Source organism: Orcinus orca, chromosome 8 (assembly GCF_937001465.1).
Source record: "Orcinus orca chromosome 8, mOrcOrc1.1, whole genome shotgun sequence".
NCBI lineage: Eukaryota > Metazoa > Chordata > Mammalia > Artiodactyla > Delphinidae > Orcinus > Orcinus orca.
In genome coordinates, this window is record NC_064566.1 from 95,177,587 (window position 1) to 95,202,142 (window position 24,556).

At 42.5% G+C, this 24,556-nt stretch overlaps 2 protein-coding genes across 13 annotated transcripts in view; one reads left to right on the plus strand and one right to left on the minus strand.

Moving 5' to 3' along the window:
• TMEM25 (transmembrane protein 25) overlaps positions 1-18,930 on the plus strand; it is a 23,668-nt gene extending 4,738 nt beyond the window's left edge. For 9 of the 10 annotated variants that reach the window (XM_049712908.1, XM_049712911.1, XM_049712914.1 and 6 more), the window contains 2 exons: positions 3,341-3,484; positions 16,799-18,930. In XM_049712908.1, coding sequence (XP_049568865.1) covers positions 3,341-3,484; positions 16,799-16,800 — 146 coding nt within the window. In that variant the 3' untranslated portion in view covers positions 16,801-18,930. The remainder of the gene's footprint in view (positions 1-3,340; positions 3,485-16,798) is intronic. The other variant, XM_033434496.2, reaches the window with a different exon arrangement.
• IFT46 (intraflagellar transport 46) lies at positions 8,026-24,254 on the minus strand. 3 transcript variants are annotated; one of them, XM_033434499.2, is made up of 11 exons: positions 24,087-24,254; positions 23,251-23,347; positions 17,082-17,218; positions 15,328-15,402; positions 15,079-15,172; positions 14,504-14,632; positions 12,689-12,810; positions 12,266-12,332; positions 9,249-9,309; positions 8,878-8,963; positions 8,026-8,518 (listed from the first exon to the last, which is right to left on the minus strand). In XM_033434499.2, the coding sequence occupies exons 2-11, from the start codon at positions 23,287-23,289 to the stop codon at positions 8,423-8,425; spliced, it is 906 nt and encodes a 301-aa protein (XP_033290390.1). In that variant the 5' UTR covers positions 23,290-23,347; positions 24,087-24,254; the 3' UTR covers positions 8,026-8,422. The 3 variants fall into 3 exon arrangements, with proteins under 3 accessions (XP_033290390.1, XP_049568875.1, XP_049568874.1); XM_049712918.1 differs by lacking the exon at positions 24,087-24,254 and adding an exon at positions 19,702-19,781 and having other exon boundaries at positions 23,251-23,302; XM_049712917.1 differs by lacking the exons at positions 23,251-23,347; positions 24,087-24,254 and adding exons at positions 19,702-19,781; positions 22,265-22,288.
• Positions 24,255-24,556: the final 302 nt, after the last annotated feature.

Below are 24,556 nucleotides of genomic sequence, written 5' to 3' on the forward strand. Positions count from 1 at the left end.
TTCACACACACACACACACACACATATTCTTTTTCAGATTCTTTTCCATTATAGGTTATTACAAAATATTGACTATAGTTCCCTGTGCTATACAGCAGGTCCTTGTTGTTTATCTGTTTTATATATAGCAGTGTGATATTCTACTCTTAAGTCTTTTAAATCTGGAAAAATTAAAAGACACAAAAAGAATTTATAGTGCATCGAGGTAAACATTTTTTAACACCATGTGGTCTGTTCTAATTGAAAGAATTACTACTTATCGCTATATACAGCAGTGTGTATCTTTTTTTTTTTTTTTTTTTTTTGCGGTATGCGGGCCTCTCACTGTTGTGGCCTCTCCCGCCGCGGAGCACAGGCTCCGGACGTGCAGGCTCAACGGCTACGGCCCACGGGCCCAGCCGCTCCGTGGCATGCGGGATCCTCCCGGACCGGGGCACGAACCCGCGTCCCCTGCATCGGCAGGCGGACTCCCAACCACTGCGCCACCAGGGAAGCCCAGTGTGTATCTTTTAATCCCCAACTCCTAATTCTATTTTATGGATGAGAAATACTCCACTGTGTGTGTGTGTGTGTGTGTGTGTATCATCCTCTTTATCCATTCATCTGTTGATGGACACTTAGGTTACTTTCAAGTCTTGGCTATTGTAAATTGTGCTGCTATAAACACTGGGGTGCATGTAACTTTTAGAATTAGAGTTTTTGTCTTTTCCGGATATGTGCCCAGGAGTGGGACTGCTGGATCATACAGTAGCTCTCTTTTTAGTTTTTTGAGGAAACTCCATACTGTATTCCATAGTGGCTGCACCAATTTACATTCCTACCAACAGTCTAGGAGGGTTCCTTTTTCTCTATACCCTCTCCAGCATGCTGAAGTGTTTAAGGGTGAAGTGTACTGATGTCTGCAACTTACTTGAAATGTATCAAAAAGTAAGATAGACTGACGAATGGATAGGGAGGTATGGACGTGTGATAAAGCAAAATGTTAATTGTAGGATTTAGTTGGTGAGTATTTAGAATTCACTGTACAATTCTTCCAAAGTTCTTTTATTTAACAGTTTTCATAATAAAATATCGGCGGGGGGGATCCCTGATCTGGTTACTTCTCTGATATTTCTGAAATCTTTTTGATCTAAGGATCATGGAATTTTCAAGCATTACTAATACCCTTAACATGACAGTTCAATCTTTCCTGGGAAAGAAGACCAATTTTTATTTTTTATTTTTGGCTGCACTGCACAGCTTGCGGGATCTTAGTTCCCCAACCAGGGATTGAACCCGGGCCCTCGGCAGTGAAAGCGTGGTGTCCTAACCACTGGACCGCCAGGGAATTCCCCAATTTTTATATACTTTACTCACCTAATCTTTAATCTTTACTCTCCAATAATAGGCAGGTCACTAGTTACCTTGAGCTGGAACATACAGCAGTCCAACATTTTGGGCAGGCACAGCTCAGGCTGCATTTTCCCACCTGGACTATGTTTTACTGAATTTCTCCAGACACAATAGACTATTTAATCAAGACTTGTAAAAATTAATGTTCAACTTTGTGCACTGCTGGTGGGAATGTACATGGTGCAGCCACTATGGAAGCTAGTATGGCAGTTCCTCAAAAAGTTAAATATAGGGCTTCCCTGGTGGTGCAGTGGTTGAGAGTCCGCCTGCCAATGCAGGGGACGCGGGTTCGTGCCCTGGCCCGGGAAGATCCCACATGCCGCGGAGCGGCTGGGCCTGTGAGCCATGGCCGCTGAGCCTGCGCGTCCGGAGCCTGCGCTCCGCAACGGGAGAGGCCACACAGTGAGAGGCCCGCGTACCGCCAAAAAAAAAAAAAAAAAAAAAGTTAAATATAGAATTACCCTATAGATCCAGCAATTCCACTTCTAGGTTTATTCCCCAAAGAACTGAAAGCAGGGACTCTAACAGTTATTTGTACACCAATATTAACAGCAGTGTTATTTGCAGCAGCCAAAAGGTGGAAATGCAAATGTCCATTAACAGATGAATGGATAAAGGAAATGTGGTATATACACACGATGGAATATTATTCAGCTTTTTAAAAAGGAAGGCCATTCTGACACATACTGCAACATGGATGAACCTTGAAAACATTATGCTACGTGCAGTAAGCCAGATACAAAAGGACAAATTGTGTATGATTCAACTTATGTGGTACCTGGACTAGGCAAATCCATAGAGACAGAAAATAGAAGTTACTGGGGACTGAGGGAGGGAAAGGAAGGAATTGTTGTTTAATGGGTCCAGAGTTTCAGTTGGCGATAATGAAAAAGTTCATAAGCTGGACAGTGGTGATGGCTGCCCAACAATGCGAATGCCCTTGGATTGTACACTTAAAAATAGTTAAAATGGTAAATTTCATGTTTTGTGTATTTTACTTTGATTTTTAAAAAAATTTTGATTACTGATTCAATCTTCTAATTATAGGTCTTACAAATTTTCTTTTTCAGTATTGGTAAGTTTTGTGTTTCTAGGAATTTGTCCATTTCATCTAGGCTATCCAGTTTGTTGGCATACAACTGTTCATAGTACCCTCTGCTCTTTTTCACTTCTGTAGGATTGGTAGTAATGTCCCCACTTCCATTTCTGGTTGGAGTTATTTGAGTCTCTTTCTTAGACAATTGGCTAAAGGCTTTTCAATTCTGTTAATCTTTTTGAAGAACCAACTTTTGGTTCTGTTGATTTTCTCTATTGTTTTTCTATTCTCTATTTCATTTATCTCTGCTCTAATCTTTATCATTTGCTTCCTTCTGCTAGCTTTTTTTTTTTTTTTTGGCTGCGCCATGTGGCAAGTAGGATCTTAGTTCCCTGACCAGGGATCGAACCCACGCCCCCTGCGTTGGAAGCGTGGAGTCTTAACCACTGGACTGCTAGGGAAGTCCCCCTTCCGCTAGCTTTGAGTTTAGTTTGTTCTTTTTCTAGTTCCTCAGGTTGCAAAGTCAGATTGCTTATTTGAGATCTTCCTTCTTTTTTAATGTAAGCAATTACAGCTATAAATTGCCTCTGAGCACTGCTTTTGCTGTAGCCCATTAGTTTTGGAATGCTGTATTTTTGTTTTCATTTATGTCTAAGTATTTTCTAATTTTCCTTGTGATTTCTTCTTTGCCCCATTGGTTGAGAGTATTGTTTAATTTACACAAAATTTTTCAGTTCTCCTTATTGTTTTCTAACTTCATTCCATTGTGGTCTGAGAAATTACTTTGTTTGTTATTTACCTTTTTATTTTTTTTTATTTATTTATTTTAAAATAAATGTATGTGTCTTTTTGTGTTTTTTTTGCGGTATGCGGGCCTCTCACTGTTGTGGCCTCTCCCGTTGCGGAGCACAGGCTCCGGACGCGCAGGCTCAGCAGCCATCGCTCACGGGCCCAGCCGCTCCGCGGCATGTGGGATCTTCCTGGACCGGGGCACGAACCCGCGTCCCCTGCAACGGCAGGCGAACTCTCAACCACTGCACCACCAGGGAAGCCCATGTATGTATTTATTTTAAAATAAATGTAGGTATGTATTTATTTTTGGCTGCGTTGGGTCTTCATTGCTGCGCGTGGGCTTTCTCTAGTTGCGGTGAGCGGGGGCTACTCTTCGTTGTGGTGTGCAGGCTTCTCATTGCTGTGGCTTCTCGTTGTGGAGCACGGGCTTTAGGCACGTGGGCTTCAGTAGTTGTGGCACATGGGCTCAGTAGTTGTGGCTTGCAGGCTATAGAGCTCAGGCTCAGTAGTTGTGGTGCACGGCCTTTGTTGCTCCACGGCATGTGGGATCTTCCTGGCCCAGGGCTTGAACCCAGGTCCCCTGCATTGGCAGGCAAATTCTTAACCACTGCGCCACCAGGGAAGTCCCACACATTTTTCATTTTCACCAAGAATTTTATTGAACAATGTATTCACTAACCGAATGAACTTTTTGGCCAGCCCAATGGCCAGCCCAATATTTCATGGATATGGAATCTTCTAATCTCTGACAGTGGTTCTCAAATTTGTCTGCATATTGAACTAATCTGAGGAAGTTAAAAAATATGGATTCTTGTATCCTACCTCCAGAGATTGTGATTTCATTAGTCTGGTGTGTTGTCTGGGAGAGGAAACTTATCTTTAAAATATCTCCAGGGCTTCCCTGGTGGTGCAGTGGTTGAGAGTCCACCTGCCGATGCAGGGGACACGGGTTTGTGCCCCGGTCTGGGAGGATCCCACGTGCCGCGGAACAGCTGGGCCCATGGGCCATGGCCGCTGAGCCTGCGCGTCCAGAGCCTGTGCTCCGCAACGGGAGAGGCCGCAACAGTGAGAGGCCTGCGTACCGCAAAAAAAAAAAAATCTCCAGTTGGGACTTCCCTGGTGGTCCAGTGTCTAAAACTCTGCACTCCCAATTCCGGGGGCCTGGGTTCGATCCCTGGTCAGGGAACTAGATCCCACATGCCGCAACTAAGAGTTCACATGCCGCAACTAAAGATCCCACGTGCCGCAACTAAGACCCAGTGCACCAAATAAATATTAAAAATAATAATATATATATATATCCAGTTGATTCTAACATGCAACCAAACTTGAGAACTACTGCTCTATGAATATTATAGTTAAAAAAATTTTTTTCATATCTTGCCTGCTTTGCTTCTCTGATATCCTTTGTACTGTTTTTGTCTTTTTCTGGCTTTCTTCAAATGCCTGGTGACGGTACATTCACATTTAAGAATGAGAGTTGCAAGCATGCCTGCGCACACATACACACACACACATGCACAAGAATGAGATACCTGCAAGCTGAATGGAAGTTGATGGTAGGTAGGGGGGACCAAGTAAGTCCATAAGCTTGAAGACTCTCTGTCAATATCTTTAGGTCTTTTCTCTTTGGCTGATCAGTTTCCCAAGGGAGGACTCCTCCGATATTGTGCTTTGGAGGGCTAAGCCAGAAGAGGGCTGAGGGTCTCATTGCTCATTCCTCTATTTTGTCCTCTTATTTTAAATATGGCCCCTTATCCCTGTCCTCAGAATTGCTTGGTGTTCTCATGTCCAGAGGCGCCTTGGTTTAAAGGGGACTATCTTCTGCCAGGGTAAGGAGGTGGGCAGCACAGATAGGGAAGGTTCTGGGGATCCCACCTTTCTACAAACCTTCAGCCAATCCTCCTGTCTGCAGCCCCTCCCTGCACACATGCCATCAGAAATATCTGACATTTTCGATTCCTGATCCTTTCCAGGACTCTGCAGTGTCAAATGGCTTACTTCTTATTGGTTTCTCTGTCCCTCTCCTCTACTGGAAATCAAGTATCAGGTTTTTTCCCCTCCCCCTGCCCACTAAATCTGTTACCACTTGTCCATCTTTCAAAATTGTATTGCTCTCTGGTCTATAGTCATTTTCTTTCCTATTATCTGTCCTTGCTGGTTTATACCTTTAAAAAAAAATTCCTATACTGTCATTTTAGGAAGGTTAAAGGAGGGAATGCAAATGTAAATACTTGTGTTCAAGTTTTATTTATTTAGAAATGTAGAGAGCCTGGGATAGCAGAAGGGAGGGACACTTCAAGCCAGGAAAATAGACTGCATAAAGGTTTAGTTAGAAGAGGGAACTCATGAATCATGTGTAGAGCATGGCAAGCAGGCTGGTTTTGTGGTTTTCGCTGGGGAATTAGAAAAATGAGAATCTCGGGCAGGGAGAGAATAGCCAAATGGAAAGTCTAAAAGGCCAAGTGAAAAATTTGTACTTAGTAACATAATTATTAGATCTTACATTTTGTGGCATTTAATCTTTTCACATATTTTCACCCATAGGACAAGCCTAGGAGTTAAGTTAGTGTTTATTATAACTGTTTCATAGCTAGAGTAACTGAGGCATAGAAGTTAACTTATTTTTCTAGGGCCACAGATCAAGTAGCCAAAAGAGAGTAACCTCAGATTGTGGAGGAGGAGGAGCCCACGATAGAAACAGTGTCTGAAGTGCTCACCGGACAGGTCAGTGGACGTGCTAGGGTAGGGAGACAGGCTAACATTACAGGCCTGCGCATCAGCCGGTAACTCAGGCAGCTGATCCTCATTATTTGCAGATTCTGTATTTGCGAATTCACTTACTAAAATGTATCTGTAATCCTAAAATCGATACTTGCAGTGTTTTTACAATCGTTTGCAAACATGCTTAGAGCAGTGAAAAATGTGAGTCGCCCGACACGTACCTTCCCAGCTGAGGCTGAACAAGGCGACATCCTGCCTCCTGGTTTCGGCTCTCACACTCTAAATGAGTGCCCTATCCAAGATGTACCTAATGCCTCATTTCTTGCTTGTTGGTGGTGGTTTCAGTGTTTAAAATGGCCCCCCTGGACTTCCCTCATGGTCCAGTGGCTAAGACTCCATGCTCCCGATGCAGGGGGCCTGGGTTCGATCCCTGGTCAGGGAACTAGATCCCACATGCCACAACTGAAAAAAAAAAAAAAAGATCCCCCGTGCCACAACTAAGACATGCGCAGCCAAATAAATACAATAAATATTTGAAAATAAATAAATTAAATGGCCCCCACCCGCATAGTGCTGAGGTGCTGGCTAGAGTTAACTAAGTGTAGTAAGGCTGTCATGTGCCTTACAGAGACAGTGCGTTAGATAAGCTTCATTATGGCATGACTTACAGTGCTGGTGGCTGTGAGTTCAATGAATCAATGGTTGCTGACGACAATGTTATGACAGAGGCACACAGGAACCTTACCTTATATTTCCCCCAGGAGCAGTGGTTCAGTATTTGCTAATTGTGTCTGCGGTGACTTGATAGAACATAGCTACTGTGGATAACGAGAGTCGACTATACTTACTAGAGCTGAGTCTCAGTTCTAGCCAAAGAAGGCAGTCTGATTGTTCCCTGAAAACCTGATGGAGAATCTGAGTTCCTATCACGTTTTTGCCTCTCTTTTTCCTTGAGTGAAATGTGAGCATTAATGGCATCCATCTGGGAGCAGAGCACCTGGTCCCAACATGGTGTCAAAGTGAGGCCTGAGCTCAGATGTTCCTGCTCAAGTTCAAGCATGAGATGAACATCAGAGTTGGCTTAAGGGTCTGTAGGAAACGATGCCCCTCCTGTCTCGTGTTTCTCAGGTATGTATTAGGCTGTAGCATCTTACTGTAATTTTCCGCTCCGATCAGTTCTTGCCCCGTGTATCAGTACTTGGCTCCATTACCCGCCCAGCTGCTCAAGCCAGAGAACCTGGGAGTCGCCCTTTCTTCTCTTCCCTCCCCCACATTCACTCTATCACTAAGTTCTGTTGGTTCCACCTCTCCTGGTTGCTTATCTGTTGTCTCGTACCCCACACCTTCCCTTCTATACTTTATGCTGCTTGATTTTCCAGATTCCCTTGCCAGCTGTTAATTTCTGCCAGTGGGAGGCACCAGCAAGCTAGGAGAGGGTGGGATAGAGGAGGCAGCAGTGCTTGCCCAGGGTGGCTGTAGTAGGGGTGAGGGTCTCGGACCTGCTCAGCCATCCCAGCCACTGTGGCAGCTCTTCTGTTTCCAGCAGTGGACACTCCCCTTTAGCCTCTTGTTCCTTCAGCACTCTCCATTCTCCCTTTTGTTTCTTCAGCCCTTCCAACACTTTTGTAACCAACTGCCCATACTTAAATTAACATCCTTTGTTAGAAATAACTAGTATGGTTTCTGACTGGAGCTTACTTAGCTGATAAAACCTCCAAAATATTTCCTGAATCTGTCCATCTCTACCACTACCACCCAGTCCAAGACACCATCATCTCTCACCTGGGTGACTGCAATAGCTAGGCTCCCTGAGACCACAACCAGGCAGGTCTGGAGCTAGACAGGCAGGTAGCCTGTAAGGCAGATAGCACTACCTGGTGGGAGACCCCCAGAAAAAATAAGTTCTGGGAGAAAAAAGTTCCCCCTCTGTTGCCAACCTTGGAGGACTGGGGTTTGATTTTATTTCACAAAGTTGATTTGCTTAAACTGCTATTCACTTAATGCCTATTCCTAGGCCAAGTTCCTTATCTCTGCCTATGCTCAGTCTGGCTTCTCTCTTTCATATTTCAAGGACAGCAGGATAACCTGAAAGATAAGAGCATTTTATTTGTAAAATCTTTGCCAACCAACTTTAAGAATGAAAGAAAATAATTCTATTGCTATCTCAAAAGAACATCTTTTAAGCCTTCCTCCCAACCTGAGCATCCTGGGATCCCAGGAATTCCAGAGATTCTAACTCACATCCCCACAGTAGTGTAGATGCATAATTAATTTCCATGGGAAGGAACTCTGACACAGGCATTAGCCATTTAACGACCATGGCAGTGCTTTCTGGCAGAGAGGGCAGTAAGACGTGCGCTGTCTCCGAATCAAGCTGTGAGGCAGGCAAGGCCGCCAAGTGGCTGACAGTGATCCCTCCTTCTCAGATGGGGCAGAGAAGCCAGCTCAGCCGTGAAACAGAGTGACATGGGAGGTGTCTCAGCTGAAGGTTAATGTCTCTGCATCTCCTGCTTGGGAGGTGGAGTTGGATGGAGGGGTGAATGCTTTCTTGCCTTCAGCTAGAGCTTTAAAATGCTGTGAGGAGAGAGAGGGAATGTGAAGGATTGAGGACATACTAGATACTACATTTTAGCAAGAACTAACCTTGCTTCCTGCTTCCATTCATTAGGCCACTTGGTTCTCCTGTGAGAATGAGTGTCCACTGTAGATCCTTACCTAGCCTTGTCTAAGGCCCACATTGCTTCTACTTCCCCTTCCTTTACAAGCCCCACCCCTGCCTGCTTTGCAGTTCCCTTCGTTATGGGGAAGGGTGATGGTAACTCCAGGCAGAGACATTCTCCATTGTCACAGGACAGAATCACAGCAGACCCAAAATAGTGGCGACAGCAGCAGTCCTCACTACAGCTTAAGTCAATCTCCAATGCTGGTCTTACCTGTGAGTTCTTGAATTCCGAGTAGAGGGAAAAGAGCAGGTGGAGGGACTGAATCCGACTCTTGTAGATGGGGATGTCTAGGATGGCTGAAATCAAGAACTCCCGTGAGCAGAAATAAACAAAAATCCGGAAGCTATGGGGCATTTCTGTTTAGGATGGCCAGTCCCCTCCCAGACGGGATGTGTGACTGTAACTCTGGGGGTTAAATACCCAGCAGGTAGTCACATAAACCCAAATACCACCCTCGCGTGCTGCCAAATAGCACAACGGGCTTAAAGTAAAGGCTGCAACTCAGAGTGAACCGGCCTTTTCAACAGCCCACAAGGACTTTATCCAGAGATGGGGGTCAAGGAAGGGATGGAAGGGCTCACCACAGATCATGTCTATGTACTGTGCCAGGCTGCAGTCAGTCTCTGCTGTGGGCAGGCTCACCTAGGAGGGGCACGGGATGGACCCGAGTCAAAAGGCTGAAATTTCAGTGGTCCTAGCATCACTCACTCTCTCTGAAGCAAAAGAGCTCCGAGCATAAGGGGTGACATGGGCTGAATTGTGTTCCCCCAAAATTCATATGTTTTAAGTCCTAACCTCTAAGTGCCTCAGATCATGTGCCTATATTTGCAGATATGGTCGTAAAAAAGAGAAGTTAAAATGAGGTCATTAGGGTGAATCCTAATCCAGTATGACTGGAATCCTTATAAGAAGAGGAAATTAGGACCTAGACACATACAGAGGGAAGACCATGTGAAGACACAGGGAGGAGACAGCCAAGGAGAAAGGGTCTAAAAGAAATCAACTCTGCTGACAATTTGATCTCCAACTTCTAGCTTCCAGAGTGTGAAAAAATAAATTTCTGTTGCTTAAGCCACCCAGTCTGTGGCACTTTGTTATGGCAGCCCTAGCAAATAATACAACGTGCCTTTTCTTTTCCCCCTGATCAGTAAAATGGTTATACTCATTAACCACCAAAGTAGCATATGATATAACAGGACCAAAATATTTTATAAGTAAAATATACTGCCATGCAGTCTTCCTGTGTGTATTTGTGAAGAAGAAACTGGACCCAAGTTATGGCCAAGTATTTATAGTTACTTGGTGTTAGAAGGCCTAATGGTCCTTGGACACCACAGGAACAGAAAAAAATGACATGACATCTCAGCAGGCTCCAGATCTAAACTAATATTGTAAGTTTAAAAACCACTGGCTTCTTAAAAATTTTTTGTTCTCTTTTTACAAAAATCAGAGTAGATGGTTCTGCAATTTCCTTTTTCCATGTAACAACATGTCATTGGTATTTCTCTGTATCAGAGCAAAATAAGGCCAAATGATACTCCATTGTGTATTTCACTGAATGGATGTACTACAATCCATCTATTCAATTCCCTAATCAAACAGTTTTCTTCAGCTATAGCTTTAAAATGCTGTGAGAAAAGAGATTGTTTTCAAATTTTTTGCTTTTACAACAATTTCTCAATAAACATGTACCGAAAACTCTGTCTTCATGGAGCTTATATTTTAGTAGGGAGAAACAAAAGACAAAATTAGTAAGGTATACAGTATGTTAGAAGGTAAGTAGCATGGAGAAAAAGCAGGGAAAGAGCTTGGGGAATGTGGTGAAGCAATTTTAAGCACCGTGGCCAGGAAGGACCTGTTATCATCTTTGCTCAGTTTTCTTTTCTTGATATGTAAGAGCTTTTTGCTTGGACAGTAATGTCACATATATATGTAAGTAACTTTTTTTCTTCTTGGCCGCACCACGTGGCATGCGGGATCTTAGTTCCACGATCAGGGCTCGAACCCGTGTCCCCTGCATTGAGAGCGTGGAGTCTTAACCATTGGACCGCCAGGCAAGTCCTGTATAGTTTTATTTTTGTTTTAACTGTTTAATTCATTTAGAATTCCTATATGCATATGGTTGAGGCTTAGATCTATTTAATTCTTCTCAAATGGCTGGTCAATCATCTCATCACAACCCATCCTATCTCTAATCATTTAATTCCAAACTAGTTTTTTTTTTTTTTCTTTTGGCCACGCAGCACGTGGGATAATTAGTTCCCCGACCAGGGATCGAAGCCACGCCCCCTGCATTGGAAGTGCGGAATCTTAACCACTGGACTGCCAGGGAAGTCCCTCTAATCATTTAAAATAACCATCTTTCTTATACAACAAATTTCTACATTTACATGGGTTTGTTTCTGGATTGTTATGTGCTGCTGATCTATTTCTATTCCTAACCAGTACATTATTGTTTTATTTACTACAGCTTTATAATGTGTTTCTAATGTCTGACAGGGCAAATCCTCATTTTTTCCCTAAAATTTTCATGATTAGTCTTAAAAATTGATTCTCTCAGATAAACTTTGTTACCGAATTTTCAGTTTCTAAAACAATGCAGTTAAAATCCTAATTGAAACGGCCTTCCATTTCCACGGTGAACTGGGGAGGACTGACAGTGCTGAGCGATTGACCCCTCCCTTCCAGGAACATGGCTTGACTCCTCATTCACTCAGAGCTTGTGTCTGCCCTTCACTAAAGTTTTATAATTGGTTTTCAAAAGAGTCTTGACAATTTCTTATTAAATATATTCCTGGGCACTTTTTAAAAATTTAGGATCATTATGAATAGGACTTCAGCTTCTTAGAATAGCATATACACCTCTGTGGAAAAGGTGGAGTCTAAAGTGATAACACAAAAAGTACATATGTTCCTCAAAAGGCATGTACTCATAGTAGTAGGACAATAATATTACAGAGTAATCTGTAATATCCCCAGACTGGAAGCTACCCAAATGGCTATCATAGAATGGATATATTCAAACAATGGAATACCATACAGTTGTGAGAACAAATATATAACCATGATGTCTGAACAATATGGATGACTCTCCATATGGATGAACAATATAGATGAGCAAATAAGACACAAAGGAACATGATTATATTTAGATAAAATACAAAACTGGCAAACCTAGGGAGTTCCCTGGTGGCCTAGTGGTTAGGATTCCGGCTTTCACTGATTCCAGGTTCAATATCTGGTCGGGGAACTGAGATCCCGCAAGCCATGTGGCATGGCCAAAAAACAAACAAAAAAACTCACAAAAAACCAGGCAGACCTAATCTGTGCTATTAGAAGTCAGGAAAATAGTCACGTTGGGAGGTGGAAGCCTGAGGGGCTTCCAGGATGCCAGAGATGTTCTGTTTTTTTGATCTGATGTGTTGGTTACACAAAGGTGTTCAGTTGGTGAAAGTTAACCAACACTTATATGTATGTTTCTGATTTTGTATTATACTTCAATTTAAAAGTTAATGATAACAGTAATACAAGAAGAGAGAAAACACTGGGCCCTAGAATGAATGCCACACTTTCTTAGCTCCTGCTACCTTCCACTCACCTTTCCCAAAAGCTCTTCAAACTCTGGAGACCATTCCTGCATCAGCATGTCAATATCGGGCATAGGCCTACAAGTAAACGTGAATAGAGAACATGGGCAGGTATCAGCAATCTCTGCATCAGGATATTCTAGACTGAAGGGAGATTCTCAGTCTGGCACATTAGGATTTCAGGAGAACATAGACTGGGTGGGCCAAACTTACCCAGGACCTGGGGTTTGGAGAAGCTGGCTAAGTAATAATACCAGATAAATCCTAATCTTTATGTCTGCACTCTTAGCCAGTAGCAGCCAGGATCCATAGATCCTCAGGTTGATATATCTCAAATATGTCCCAGCCTTGGGACCCCCTTCTCAGAAGCAATGGCTTCACAGGTGGTGAAAGTTACCATGGGTTACTACAGTGAAGAATGTACTATTTCTTACCTGGTGTAGTGCACAGTCGCAGGGGGCTTGGAGCGGTGTAATTCAGAGATGCTCTCAATCCATGTGTCAATGGCTTTGGGATTCTTTTCTGCATCTTCCAGGCTCTTTACTTTCATATGTTGCTAGAAAAATAAGGGGAAAGCCTGGCTGATGGCACTGAAGGATGTTCTTTTGTTTGTTTTTCTAGAATTTTTTAAAAAATAAATTTATTTATTTATTTATTTTTGGCTGTGTAGGGTCTTTGTTGCTGTGCGTGGGCTTTCTCTAGTTGTGGCAAGTGGAGGCTACTCTTTTGTTGCGGTACACAGGTTTCTCATTGCGTTGGCTTCTCTTGTTGCAGAGCATGGGCTCTAGGCACGCAGGCTTTAGTAGTTGTGGCACACGGGCTCAGCAGTCGTGGCTCACGTGTTCTAGAGGACAGGCTCAGTAGTTGTGGCACACGGGCTTAGTTGCTCCGCGGCATCTGGGATCTTCCCGGACCAGGGCTTGAGCCCGTGTCCCCTGCATTGGCAGGCGGATTCTTAACCACTGCGCCACCAGGGAAGCCCCTGAAGGATGTTTTTTCTGTTGTTGTTTTTTTTTTTTTTTTTGCAGTACACGGGCCCCTCTCTATTGTGGCCTCTCCCGTTGCGGAGCACAGGCTCCAGATGTGTAGGCTCTGGATGCGCAGGCTCAGCGGCCATGGCTCACGGGCCCAGCCGCTCCGCGGCATGTGGGATCTTCCCAGACCAGGGCATGAACCCGTGTCCCCTGCATCGGCAGGCGGACTCTCAACCACTGCGCCACCAGGGAAGTCCTGAAGGATGTTTTTACTCTTGTTTTTACAGAGTGCCTCATCATATGCTGCTATTTCGTATTCAAGGTAGCTGCTGAAAAGGGAAGCCTGCCAGGAGCCAAATGAAGATTGTAGGAAACCCTGATAAAATCTTCTGGAGCCAGGGGAAGGGGGCAGGTCAATAGGACAGGAATGACCACAATAAGATACCATTTCACACCTACTAGGATGGCTAGAATAAAAAAGACAGACAATACCAAGTGTTGGCGAGGATGTGGAAAAATTGGAACTCTAATTCATTGCTGGTGGGATTGTAAAATGATTCAGCCACTCTGGAAAACAGTTTGGCAGTTCCTCAAAATATTAAACAGTTTCCATATGGCTCAGCAATCCCACTCCTACCTATATACGCAAGACAACAATATATGTGCATGCAACAACTTGTATACGTTCATAGATGCAGAATAATAGAAATGGAAACAACTGGTAAATAGATAGACAAAATATGGTATGTCCATACAATGGAATATTACTCAGCCATAAAAAAGGAATGAAGTAGTGACCAGGGTTTAAGAGCAGGGGAAATGAGGAGAGGAGTGACTACTAGTGGGTATGGGGTTTCTCTTTGTTTTGTTTAGGTTTTTGGCCCCACCTCACAGCTTGTGGGATCTTAGTTCCCCCACCAGGGATTGAACCTGGGCTCACCACTGTGAAAGTGCTGAGTCCTAACCACTGGACCACCAGGGAATTCCCAAGGGGGTTCTTTTTGGAATAATGAAAATGTTCTTAAATAGTGGTGATGGTTGTACAGCTCTGTGAATATACTAAAAGTCACTGAATTGTTAAAAGGGTGAATTGTTAAAAGGGTGAATTTCATGGTAGGTAAATTATATCTTAATACAATTGTTACTGAAAAAAATAGGGCTGGTTGAAACCATAGCCATCCCTTTTAATAGGCAGTAAGTCAACTGTTCAAATACTAGCAAGGCTTCTACTCTCGGCCCCCTGGAGCTGGGGCCTGTGCTAGGCTAGTATCTTACTGTGACGTTGTGCTGTTTGGAATTCTCTGTTAACCAAAGTGAGAGCACTGTAGGGTCCGACTGCTTTGTAGAAGGCTCATCCAATACCAGTAGGCCAAGGCTGTCAGGCTTTCCATCAGGACGTGGAACCTGGTTAGGAGAAAGGTAAGAAAGCAGAGAAAAAAAACATGGGAGGGATCTAAAAAGGTACACTTGCTTCCAATAAGCTGAAGAGGAAGAACTCTTCTGGTTCATCATTATTTCTAGTATTAAAAAGCATGCCTGTATATCATGCTGTACTAAAGTACTACCTAGAAAAAAATACATGATCTATAGGACCTTAGATATAAAGCTGAAGTCATGGATAACCAGGAGGCAGATATATGACAAATTTTTAACACCTAGTGAGATAATCAATTATTACCTAATAGCAACAAGTATAATTTGGAGTTGAGAGCAAGTTAAGAACTCCAGTGAAATGAAGAATATATATTAAGGTAGCTATTGGTAGTCAGGGAAATTAGTGGAACTGTTAGAGTGATAGAGGGGTCAGAAGAAACACCTAAGGAGTCAGTTTTAGGATGTTCTGACTGTACCTTTAAGAATGCATCAATATCCCCGACAGCTGGGATAAACTCAGGAATGAAAGGTTTCAGTTTGTGGTCCAGGTCAATCAACTGAGGTGTATACCTAGGAGATATTGCCACGGGAAGGTGGAAACTGTCAGAGAAACTTCCTTTATTATTCAGGCTGAAAAAACCTAAGGGGAATGGCCATGTTTCAGACTAGAGGAAGGAAAGGGCAAGGCAGGGCTGGGGATTATGGTGGGAGGGCCTGGTACTCACCTACTGATGTACTGGAAGAGTTCCTTAATCTCAGCAGAAACTGGCAAATGCTCATAATCTGCAGGATCATAGGCACTGGGGAAAGGAAAATGTGGTTCAAGGTAGCCAGAGAAGAGCAGGGGTTGCTGAGCCCTGGTTCAGCCCGGGTGTTACTCTGGCCACAGGGCATATGACTCTGGACCTAGTTTCTGCTCCACCCACATCTGCCTTTTCTGAGCAGCTTGCAAGGTAACTTTAAAAGTGATTATAATTAGCTCTCAGCTATCTCTGATAATGAAGAACAGAGCTACAGAAAATCCAAAACATAATTTACAAAAATTTTAGAATGTAGCAGAAATTGTTTTCCCTTTTTTTTTGAATGAAGGGGATGAAGAGAAAAGATGGAATGAGATCTTAATTTCTGACATGAAAATGGTTTACCCCAAGAAAAAAAGGAATTTTTACAAAGATGTTTTTCAGTGTTATTTATAAAAGTAAAAAATTAGAAACAAAATGTCCAGCACTTGAGAGATGGTTAGATATGTCAAGATGAATATCGCAGTTATTAAAAATACTTGTATTAATACATGAAACGTATACAGTAAAAAAGTAGTAGAGTACATATTAATGACTATAATTAAGTAAAATGTAATGAATTGACAAAGTATATAAGTGACTAGGAAAGTTATTTAAGGTTCTTCTGGGAAGAGTTGCTTAACAAAAAAACTAAATAGTTTATATTTCCCCAGATTATAATTTATGGAAGCAGAATCATGAAGTAAACTGGGAAGCATGAAAAGTCAGTCTGGTATTAAACATTTGCGTAATTTACTTAGTGTCTACCTTCAGGTGGATAATTCAAAGGTAACTTTTTATTTTTATTAAACTACTTCATTGAATAAAGTATGCATGCACATGATAGGAAATAAAAGGTACAAAATGTATTCAGTGGAAAGTTATGTCCCCTTCCACCCCTGTTCCCTTACCACCAAGTTCCCCTCCCAAGAGTAATCAGTATTATTAGTTCCTAGGGCAGCCTAGAGATAGCTTATGTAACATTTGTTTTATACACGTGATAGCACAGCCTAAAGACTTCTATACCTTTTTAAAATGTAACAGTGTCCCTTGGAGATTGTTCTTTACAGTGCATAGAGTGCTGCCTCATACTTTTTAATGGCTAGAAAGAATTCTACTGATTGGCTACACCAGTTAATTGTATTTTAAATGAATGGGCTTTAGAATCTACTTTGATTAAAACCTACAAGGGTGGGTCATGATTAATCTAGCACCAGAGCTGGAATATGGTGAGGGGAATTTTTACTGAAGCATCGTGCAGGAACATTTTGCCTCAATACAGGGTTCCGGATGCACCTATTCTCTACCCGTCCTAAAAGGGTCTGAGCCTAAAATAGAAATGTTCCTGTGCATGCATGTTTTCCTTGCTAAATAGAAATGCTTTGGTATGTGTATAAATTTATCTTCTCTTCCCTAGAATGTGAACTCCTTGAAGTCAGAGACCATCAGTTAAACTGACTCAGCAAATCCTCATGAAATCCCTGAGCCCACAAGTGTTTCCGATAGTGCAAGTGACATCACAGGATTCGGGCAGTAGAGCCGAAAAAGAAGGAAAACTCATTACACTGGGTTTCTGAGCATCTGATAATCCTAAATAGAGGAGATCAAAAGAGCTGCTGGAATTTCACTTCTCAGTGACGTCCTCCTGTCCAGTGTTTTGAAGGACGCGTTTTCCTCCTTGGCAAGGGGGCTTTTCTCACCCTTCAAGAGGGGCTCCATGCTCTTCATCATCATCATCGTCATCATCAGAATCAGTTTCAGATGAGTCATCATCGTCGTCATCATCGTTTTCACTAAAGCCCCGCTGAGGAGTGGGCTGCGAGATCTTCTTTTTCTCCTGAGATAGGGCAGGAGATAGAAAGGTCCAGGTAAGGAGAAATTTAGTGTACCTTTACCCAGTTCTCTCCTAGTGCTCTAACCAGAACCCTCCCGCCTGACACCAATTCACTGGAAAGAGAAGGAAGCACTCCCAAGAAGGGCCTCGAGAACCTTCTTCTGCTCCTCCTTAGCTACTGAGTCCCCACTTTCTATAACCATGGTCTCTTCCTCTGCTCGAGGCTTGGGTATAAATTTTATCGAATACGTATCTCTTTTACCTATTACTTAGGAGATTCTGAGAACTCTGCATAAACTTTATCCAGTCAGCTTCAACTCTAAAACTGAGGGACTTCTGAAGAAGAAAGCAACTCTAAATATAATAGTTATTTTGGGAAGAAATGGGGGAAGATGAAGTAGGGAAGACACACTTTAGGGAATCTTAATACTCACAGAGATCACAGGGAGGAAATCTAGTATTTAATTTGCAAGACTGCCCAGGGTAAGCTGCTTGTAACTATCAAAAGAAGAAAGTTCATAATCAACCCCGGGCCTGGATTCTGACCAGCAGTTCCGGAGACTGTGGGTTTTCCCTTTCCATTCAATGGGTATCTGACCTATGCATGGTTCCCCTCCCTTCCCCCGTAAGTTAAATGCAATGACTGTACATTATATCTCAAGATAAGAGACTCTTCTGTCCTTGGCATTACGACCTACCTTTCTGGGCTTCTGGTTCTAGATGCACCACCCCACCCTCAAGCTGACGAGAAGGGGTAAGGTGGTGCTTGGGCTTGCTGGGGCAGTTGGGACAGGGTCCATGTCTTTGACTTTAGGGCCTGGAGCCTGTGGCATGCCCTCACTTAGGACCTAAAGGGTGGCCAATTGGCCCCCTTTAAAAATAGGTTTTTCAAGCTTGGTTTCCATATGCCATATGGCTTACACTGAGGTTAAGAGATAATTGGTTCTAGTTTTTTGAATTATTTAATGTTTCTTTTACATTAAAGCAGCTACTGACATATAAAACTGTGACACATTACAGGACATCAAAAACTTCTTTGGGTTACATTCTCCTCTAAGCATAACACAGATTTATTATACATAGATAAAAATATATTTTAACTAATCTGTAACATGTGAGACTGATGACACAGTTGCAGAATATGCCTTATTGGTATACAATTGGTAAGAATCTCCCACAGTGTTCTTTCCTAATTCAAAATCTGCCCAAATTATTCTTGGTCACATGGGAAGCAGTCTGGCAAGGAGAGATTTTTAAGAATATCGTCAGCTCAAAGATTATTCAAAAGTGGATCCTATCTGCTGATTCTGGGTGCATATTAAATTGGAAAGATAAATGAGCCTTGAATATTGACTACATCATGATGAAAAGTAGAAAAATTTAGGGTGAATATACAAAATTAGGAGGTCAATTTAGGAAAATTGTTCACTTTTCTTTTGTCTGCTTCTTCAAAGTAGTGCTTTGCAAAATCTCTGACCTATGGGAGAAGACTTTATATACCACAGACAAGATGCCAAAAAATGACTTTGTAGGTAAGATGTCAAACAGCACACTAGTCACAAAGTGGGGCTATCTTAAAACATGACCTTTTAGACTTTCTATGAAATCCGTCTCTGTTGCTACAGCTTTCTGCATTACTTCAAATATTCTCCTTCACCTGAGTTTTCAAAACGCCTGTTCTTGGAGGACGATTAAAACATAACCATTGGACCATGTGCTAAGCCTAAACACAGGGGCTGTTAGACAGTGCACATGTGCAAATTTAAGGCGTCTTCTCATCCCACTTTCAGAAACGGTGATTCTCTTGGTTCATAGAATAACACCAAACATCTGGGCCTTAAGACTTCAAAACTAAAGTGTCTTTCACAAAATACTAGCAGTATCACAACTGTTGACAGTGAACCAATGCCACGATCAATCATTCCAAACTTTCTTTATCATAAGAATGACTTGGAGTGCTTGCTCAAAATATACATTTGCAGGCTTTTACCTTCAAGATTCTGATTAGGCAGTTCTGGGTGGGGACTGGAAATGTTTTTCTAAATTTTTTTTAAAAATTATTTATTTATTTATTGGCCATGCCACGTGGCATGTGAGATCTTAGTTCCCCGACCAGGGGATCGAACCCATGCCCCCTGCAGTGGAAGCAGAGTTCTAACCACTGGACCACCAGGGAATTCCTATCTGTTTTTTTTTTTAAATAAGTACCCCAGTTGATTATTATGACTAGAAAAGTTTGTGAAACACTGGCCTGTGTTATATGAAATTTCTCACCAAAACATCAGCTATAACAGTAAGCTTTATTGCAGAAGGAGAGTCAAAATCTTAATGCTCTTGCCTCGTGACTGTCCTCCACGAGCTCAAAGGAACCCAATCACTGGAGGTGAGTATTTAAGAAATGTTTGCTACTGAACTAGTGTCATTTCAAACTAACTACTAAAAATTCAAAGCAGAAATTTCACAAGAAGCTGTGGGTTATACTGCACCTTGTTATTTTCCTCTTCGTACTCATCACTGCTGTTGTCAGCCATAGTCTTGTTAGGAAGATGGGTGGAACGACGAAGTCCTTGGAAGAAAAGTTTTCCCTTTAGGTTATTGTTTTTTGGGGTTTCTAAAAAATATTTATTTGGTTGCGCTGTGTCTTAGTTGTGGCAGGGGGGCTCCTTAGTTGTGGCACGCAAACTCTTAGTGGCAACATGCATGTGGGATCTAGTTCCCTGACCAGGGATCGAACCCAGGCCCCCTGCATTGGGAGCATGGAGTCTTAACCACTCTGCCACCAGGGAAGTCCCTAGGTTATTGTTAAAATGATTTTCAAAGACAGATATTTTTCATTTATAATATTTTATGCTCTAACCATTTTATGAAACAGGGTTTATAAGAATATCTAGCTGAAAGACAGGAAACTGAATTCTAGTCATGGCTCTGTCAATTCAATTTGAGATATACTTACTAAGTATTACTATGCTTAAGGCATTAGGTTAGACATTATACTAACTGATTATCTGCCATTACATAAATAGCATAAAATCTGCCCTTAGTTTACATATGGTGAAATGAGGTTAGTAATTAGTTAGTAATTAGTAAAGCAAAAGGAGTGCTGGATTTATAGTCAGAAGACTGGGTTTATAGGACAACTCTATCAGGTGGACAAAATGACTTAACCTCTCTGAGTCTCAGTATTCCCACTTCTAAATGGGGTCAGTAATATTTCTCAGTCAGGATTGTTGTAAGGATCAATTGAAAACAATTTTATGTGGAAGGAAATGACCTACTTCCTGGCAAATAGTAGTCACAAATATGAATCTGAATCACTGTCTATAAGATAAAAGCAATAAAATATTCTGAACAATTAAAAGCATAACCAGATGTAAGATATTATTAACTGGCATGAAAACATGTTCAATGATTTCTAAGTCAAGTGAATGCCCACTAAACACCATTTTTCTCCTTTTAAATTGCCTAAACTGAAAGCAAATTATAATGTCCACGGCTGGCAAGATTATAAATGTGCTCAAGTCAAAAACCTGGGTGTCAGGGGACTCCCCTGGTGGTCCAATGGGGAAGACTCTGAGCTCCCAGTACACAGGGCCCCAGTTCAACGCCCGGTCAGGGAACTAGATCCCGCATGCTGCAATAAGAAGCCTGCGTGCAGCAGCTAAAAGTTCACATGCTGCAACTAAGACCCAGCACAGCCCAAACAAATAAATAAATAAATATTAAAAAACCAAAAAAACCTGGGTGTCAGGTAACTAACAAGGACCTACTATATAGCACAGGGAACTATACTCAGTATTTTCTAATAACCTATAAGGGAAAAGAATCTGAAAAAGAATATATGAATAAATAAATATAACTGAATTACTGTGCAATACATCTGAAAGTAATACAACATTGTAAATCAACTATACTTCAATAAATAAATATGTATGACAGGCATTAAAAAATTAAAAATTAATTAAAAATTTAAAACAAAAAAATAAGTAGGTCAATGACCTGGTTAAAAAAAAAAAACACCTGTGCATCTAGGTATACATACACCAAAAGACTGAAAGCAGGGACTCAAACAGATACTTGTACACCAATGTTCATAGCAGCATATTCACAATTGCCAAAACCACCCAAGTGTCCATCGACAGACAAATGGATAAACAAAATGTGGTTATACAAACAATGGAATATTATTCAGCCATAAAAAGGAAGGAGATTCTAACACATGCTACAGCATGAATGAACCTTGAAAACATTAAGCTACGTGAAATAAGCCAGACAGGAAAGGACAAACACTGTATGATTCTGCTTATGCAGTACCTACAATAGGTAAATTCATAGAGGCAAGGCAGAATAGAGGTTACCAGCAGCTGGGGGGCGGGGGGGGAGGGGAGGGGAATGGAGAGTTATTGTTTAATAATAACTGTTCAGGATGATGAAAAAGTTCTGGAAATAGTAGAGATACTTACGCAACAACACGAATGTACTTAATGCTACTGAATTGTACACTTCGACATGGTTAAAATGGTAAATTTTATATTAGGCAAGTTTACCACAATAAACAAACAACCCTGGATGTCATCCTTGATTCCTAACTCAAGAGCTAAATCCAATCCATCAGCAAGTCTCAGTGATTCTACTACAACAATACCTCTAGCGTTTGCCAACTCTCTCTATCCTCAACTTCCTCCCCACATCCAAGCCACTGTCACACCTCAACTCAGCATGGCGACAGTCCTTCTAACTGGCTCCTTGCTTTCACCTTTGCACCCTTCAATCCATGCCATGCATAACAGCAGTATGGCTTCTAAAGCCCTGCTTGTTATACCTCCTGACTACCTCTGAGGTTACTCTCTCCTACCATATGCTGGTCTCTTTCAAGTCCTCAAAGTAACCCAAGTTCTTTCTGGCCTCAGGTCCTTTTCACATTTCACTAGGGGCTCCCTCTTCCTGGCCTACTTTTCCTCTGTGTCTAAATCCTTCTCACCTTTCAGTTTCAACCATCACCTCCTTAGGTCTTCCCTGACCCCTCCATCAAAAGTAGATCCCACTCCTCACCAGTATTCTCCATAACATCAAACTCTTTGCTTCCCATCAATGCACTTAACACATTTGTAATTGTGTTTCTTTATTCATTTGGCATCTGTCTCCCATAATTACAGGCATCAGGATGGCAGGGTCAGTGTCTCTTTTAATACTGTATACCTGGGAATTCCCTGGCGGTCCAGTGGTTAGGACTCTGAGCTCTCCCTGCCGAAGACCTGGGTTCAATCCCTGATCGGGAAACTCAAATCCCACAAGCCACGCGGCATGGCCAAAACAAAGAAACAAACAAAAAACTGTATACGTAGTGCCAAGCATAAGGCTGACAGATAATAGGCATTCAAAAAATGTTTGTTGAACAAATGATCGTGTCAAGTCCTCTAAAAATATTCTGTTGAGGTTTCAATTGGAATTGCAGGTTAAGGATAGGTAACTGAAGCATCTTCAGAACTGAGCAAAAGAGTTTTGATAAATTAAACAAACATGAACCCCCGGCAGACTGTGGGCAGAACAGTATCATGAAGTAAATGGCGATGGGGAACACTGGTTAGGTTGATGGAAGATCCTGCAATCTGGGTGGCTGTGTTTTCTCCCCCCTTAACTATTTGGAAAACAGAAGCAATGGCAAGTAACTTGACTCTGAAAGCCAACATCTGCTAATAGAAAATAGAAAATTCTTGGGGACAAGCATGAATCCATCCTGCAACCCTCAAGGCGGTACCTACCAGGGTCAAACGTATTCTCCATGTGGTAATAGACAATTGTTTTGTTTCTGTTTCTAAGAAAGTACGGCTAAGTTCTAAGCTACATGCCATTCTAAGCTACATGTCATTCATGTGAGATAAACAGTTTTGATTCTCATGGTTTATTTGGAGATTTTTTTTTTTTTACAAATTTTGGTTTGTTTTTAGTAACCGCTGACTTACAATTGCAAAACAAACAAAACAAAGAGAAGAACAAAAAACAACCATTTCTTTCTTTCCTCTTCATGCCTCTCTTACCTTTGTGTCTTGTGGTTGGAGCATAAATACTCGCAACATCTTCAGGGTTGTTAATCTCTAGACGCTCATCATATGTCTGGTTTTCAACGGTCTTGGTCTAAGCAAAAGGAAATATGAACAGAGCTCCTATCACGGGACATTAAGCACTCTGTGGGGAGGTGGATTCCAAACCAGCATTGGTTCCTCTTCCTTACCCAAGACACCAGTTTTACCTGAAACCTTCACCATACCCCCCCATTCAAACTTTCCTTAAGGCTTCTTGGCCCCAGGTCAAGCAGTTAAGTCATTCTGCTGCAGCCCTTATTTAGGAACTGCTGGCAGGCTGGCTGAGGAACGAGGGAATCGTGGAGAGAAACGACAGCCAACTTCTGAAGCAGCTCCCCAAAGCTGTAAGATACCCGCGCAAGGGCAAAACAGTATTTGTCTGTAGATAATGGCTGTCTCCTCCGGTTCGATCAGTTTCGCAAGGCGGCCGGAGCTTCTCAGGGGAGGCTGTAGAGGCTCTAGAAAGAGTTCTGTCTCTGGGGTTACCTGGGAGGGAGGGGCGTTCCCCGAAGACAGGGTAAACTCCAGCCTCTTGGTCCCACCCAATAATCCCGAAAGCATCACCCTCACCCCCACCACACCACCCCCGTCTTGTATGTCGGATCCCACTTAAGTTTCTTGGGGAGTAAAGGAAGCAGGATGGTTGGTGATGGCGTGAAGGAAGGAGGGAAAGAACAGTTGTCAAGAAGATGGGAAGAGGTGGAGGGGAGATGGGGAGAGGGAAGGGGAGTCCTTTCTATTCCTCTACGGTGGGAGAAAGATCTCTTTCTGCTAGGGTGAGTACGAATTACCTGTAGCCCCTCTGAATCCGTCTCCTCTGTGGAAAGAACCCCAGCCTAGGGCTGGGGTCTCACTCCAATCTCAGGCCAGGCCACTTCTACTTGGAAGAAGGCCAAGGGCTTCTACTCGGAGCAACCGGCCTGTTGTCAGTCGCTAAGCAAAAAAAAAAAAAAAAAAAAAGGAGAGAAAGAAAAAATCGCGATACTTTCTTTCACTCTCGTGAGACCTTCTCCACTCGCGCGTTAAGTCTCTTCCAGCATTGAAGGATCCAGGGAGGATCTAGAGGGCCTCGGATCCTGTTTGTCTAGGGTTTCAATAATTTTGTCTGTGGCGGCATCTAGCGGCCGGGGGCGGCAAAGCTGACGGATGAATTTCGGTTCGCATAGAGTTAGCCTTCCAATCCGGAAATATGGTGTGCCTGTCTCCCCCAGGACAAGGAGCACTGGGTATGCAATTCCTAAGTCAGTCCAATCAGACTTTA

Coding starts and splice junctions, on each gene's coding strand:
- IFT46 (XM_049712917.1), bottom strand. Junction 12,333..12,688: donor GCGACTGTGCACTACACCAG/GTAAGAAATAGT, acceptor GTTTACTTGTAG/GCCTATGCCCGATATTGACA. Junction 8,964..9,248: donor GTACATAGACATGATCTGTG/GTGAGCCCTTCC, acceptor TCTTGATTTCAG/CCATCCTAGACATCCCCATC.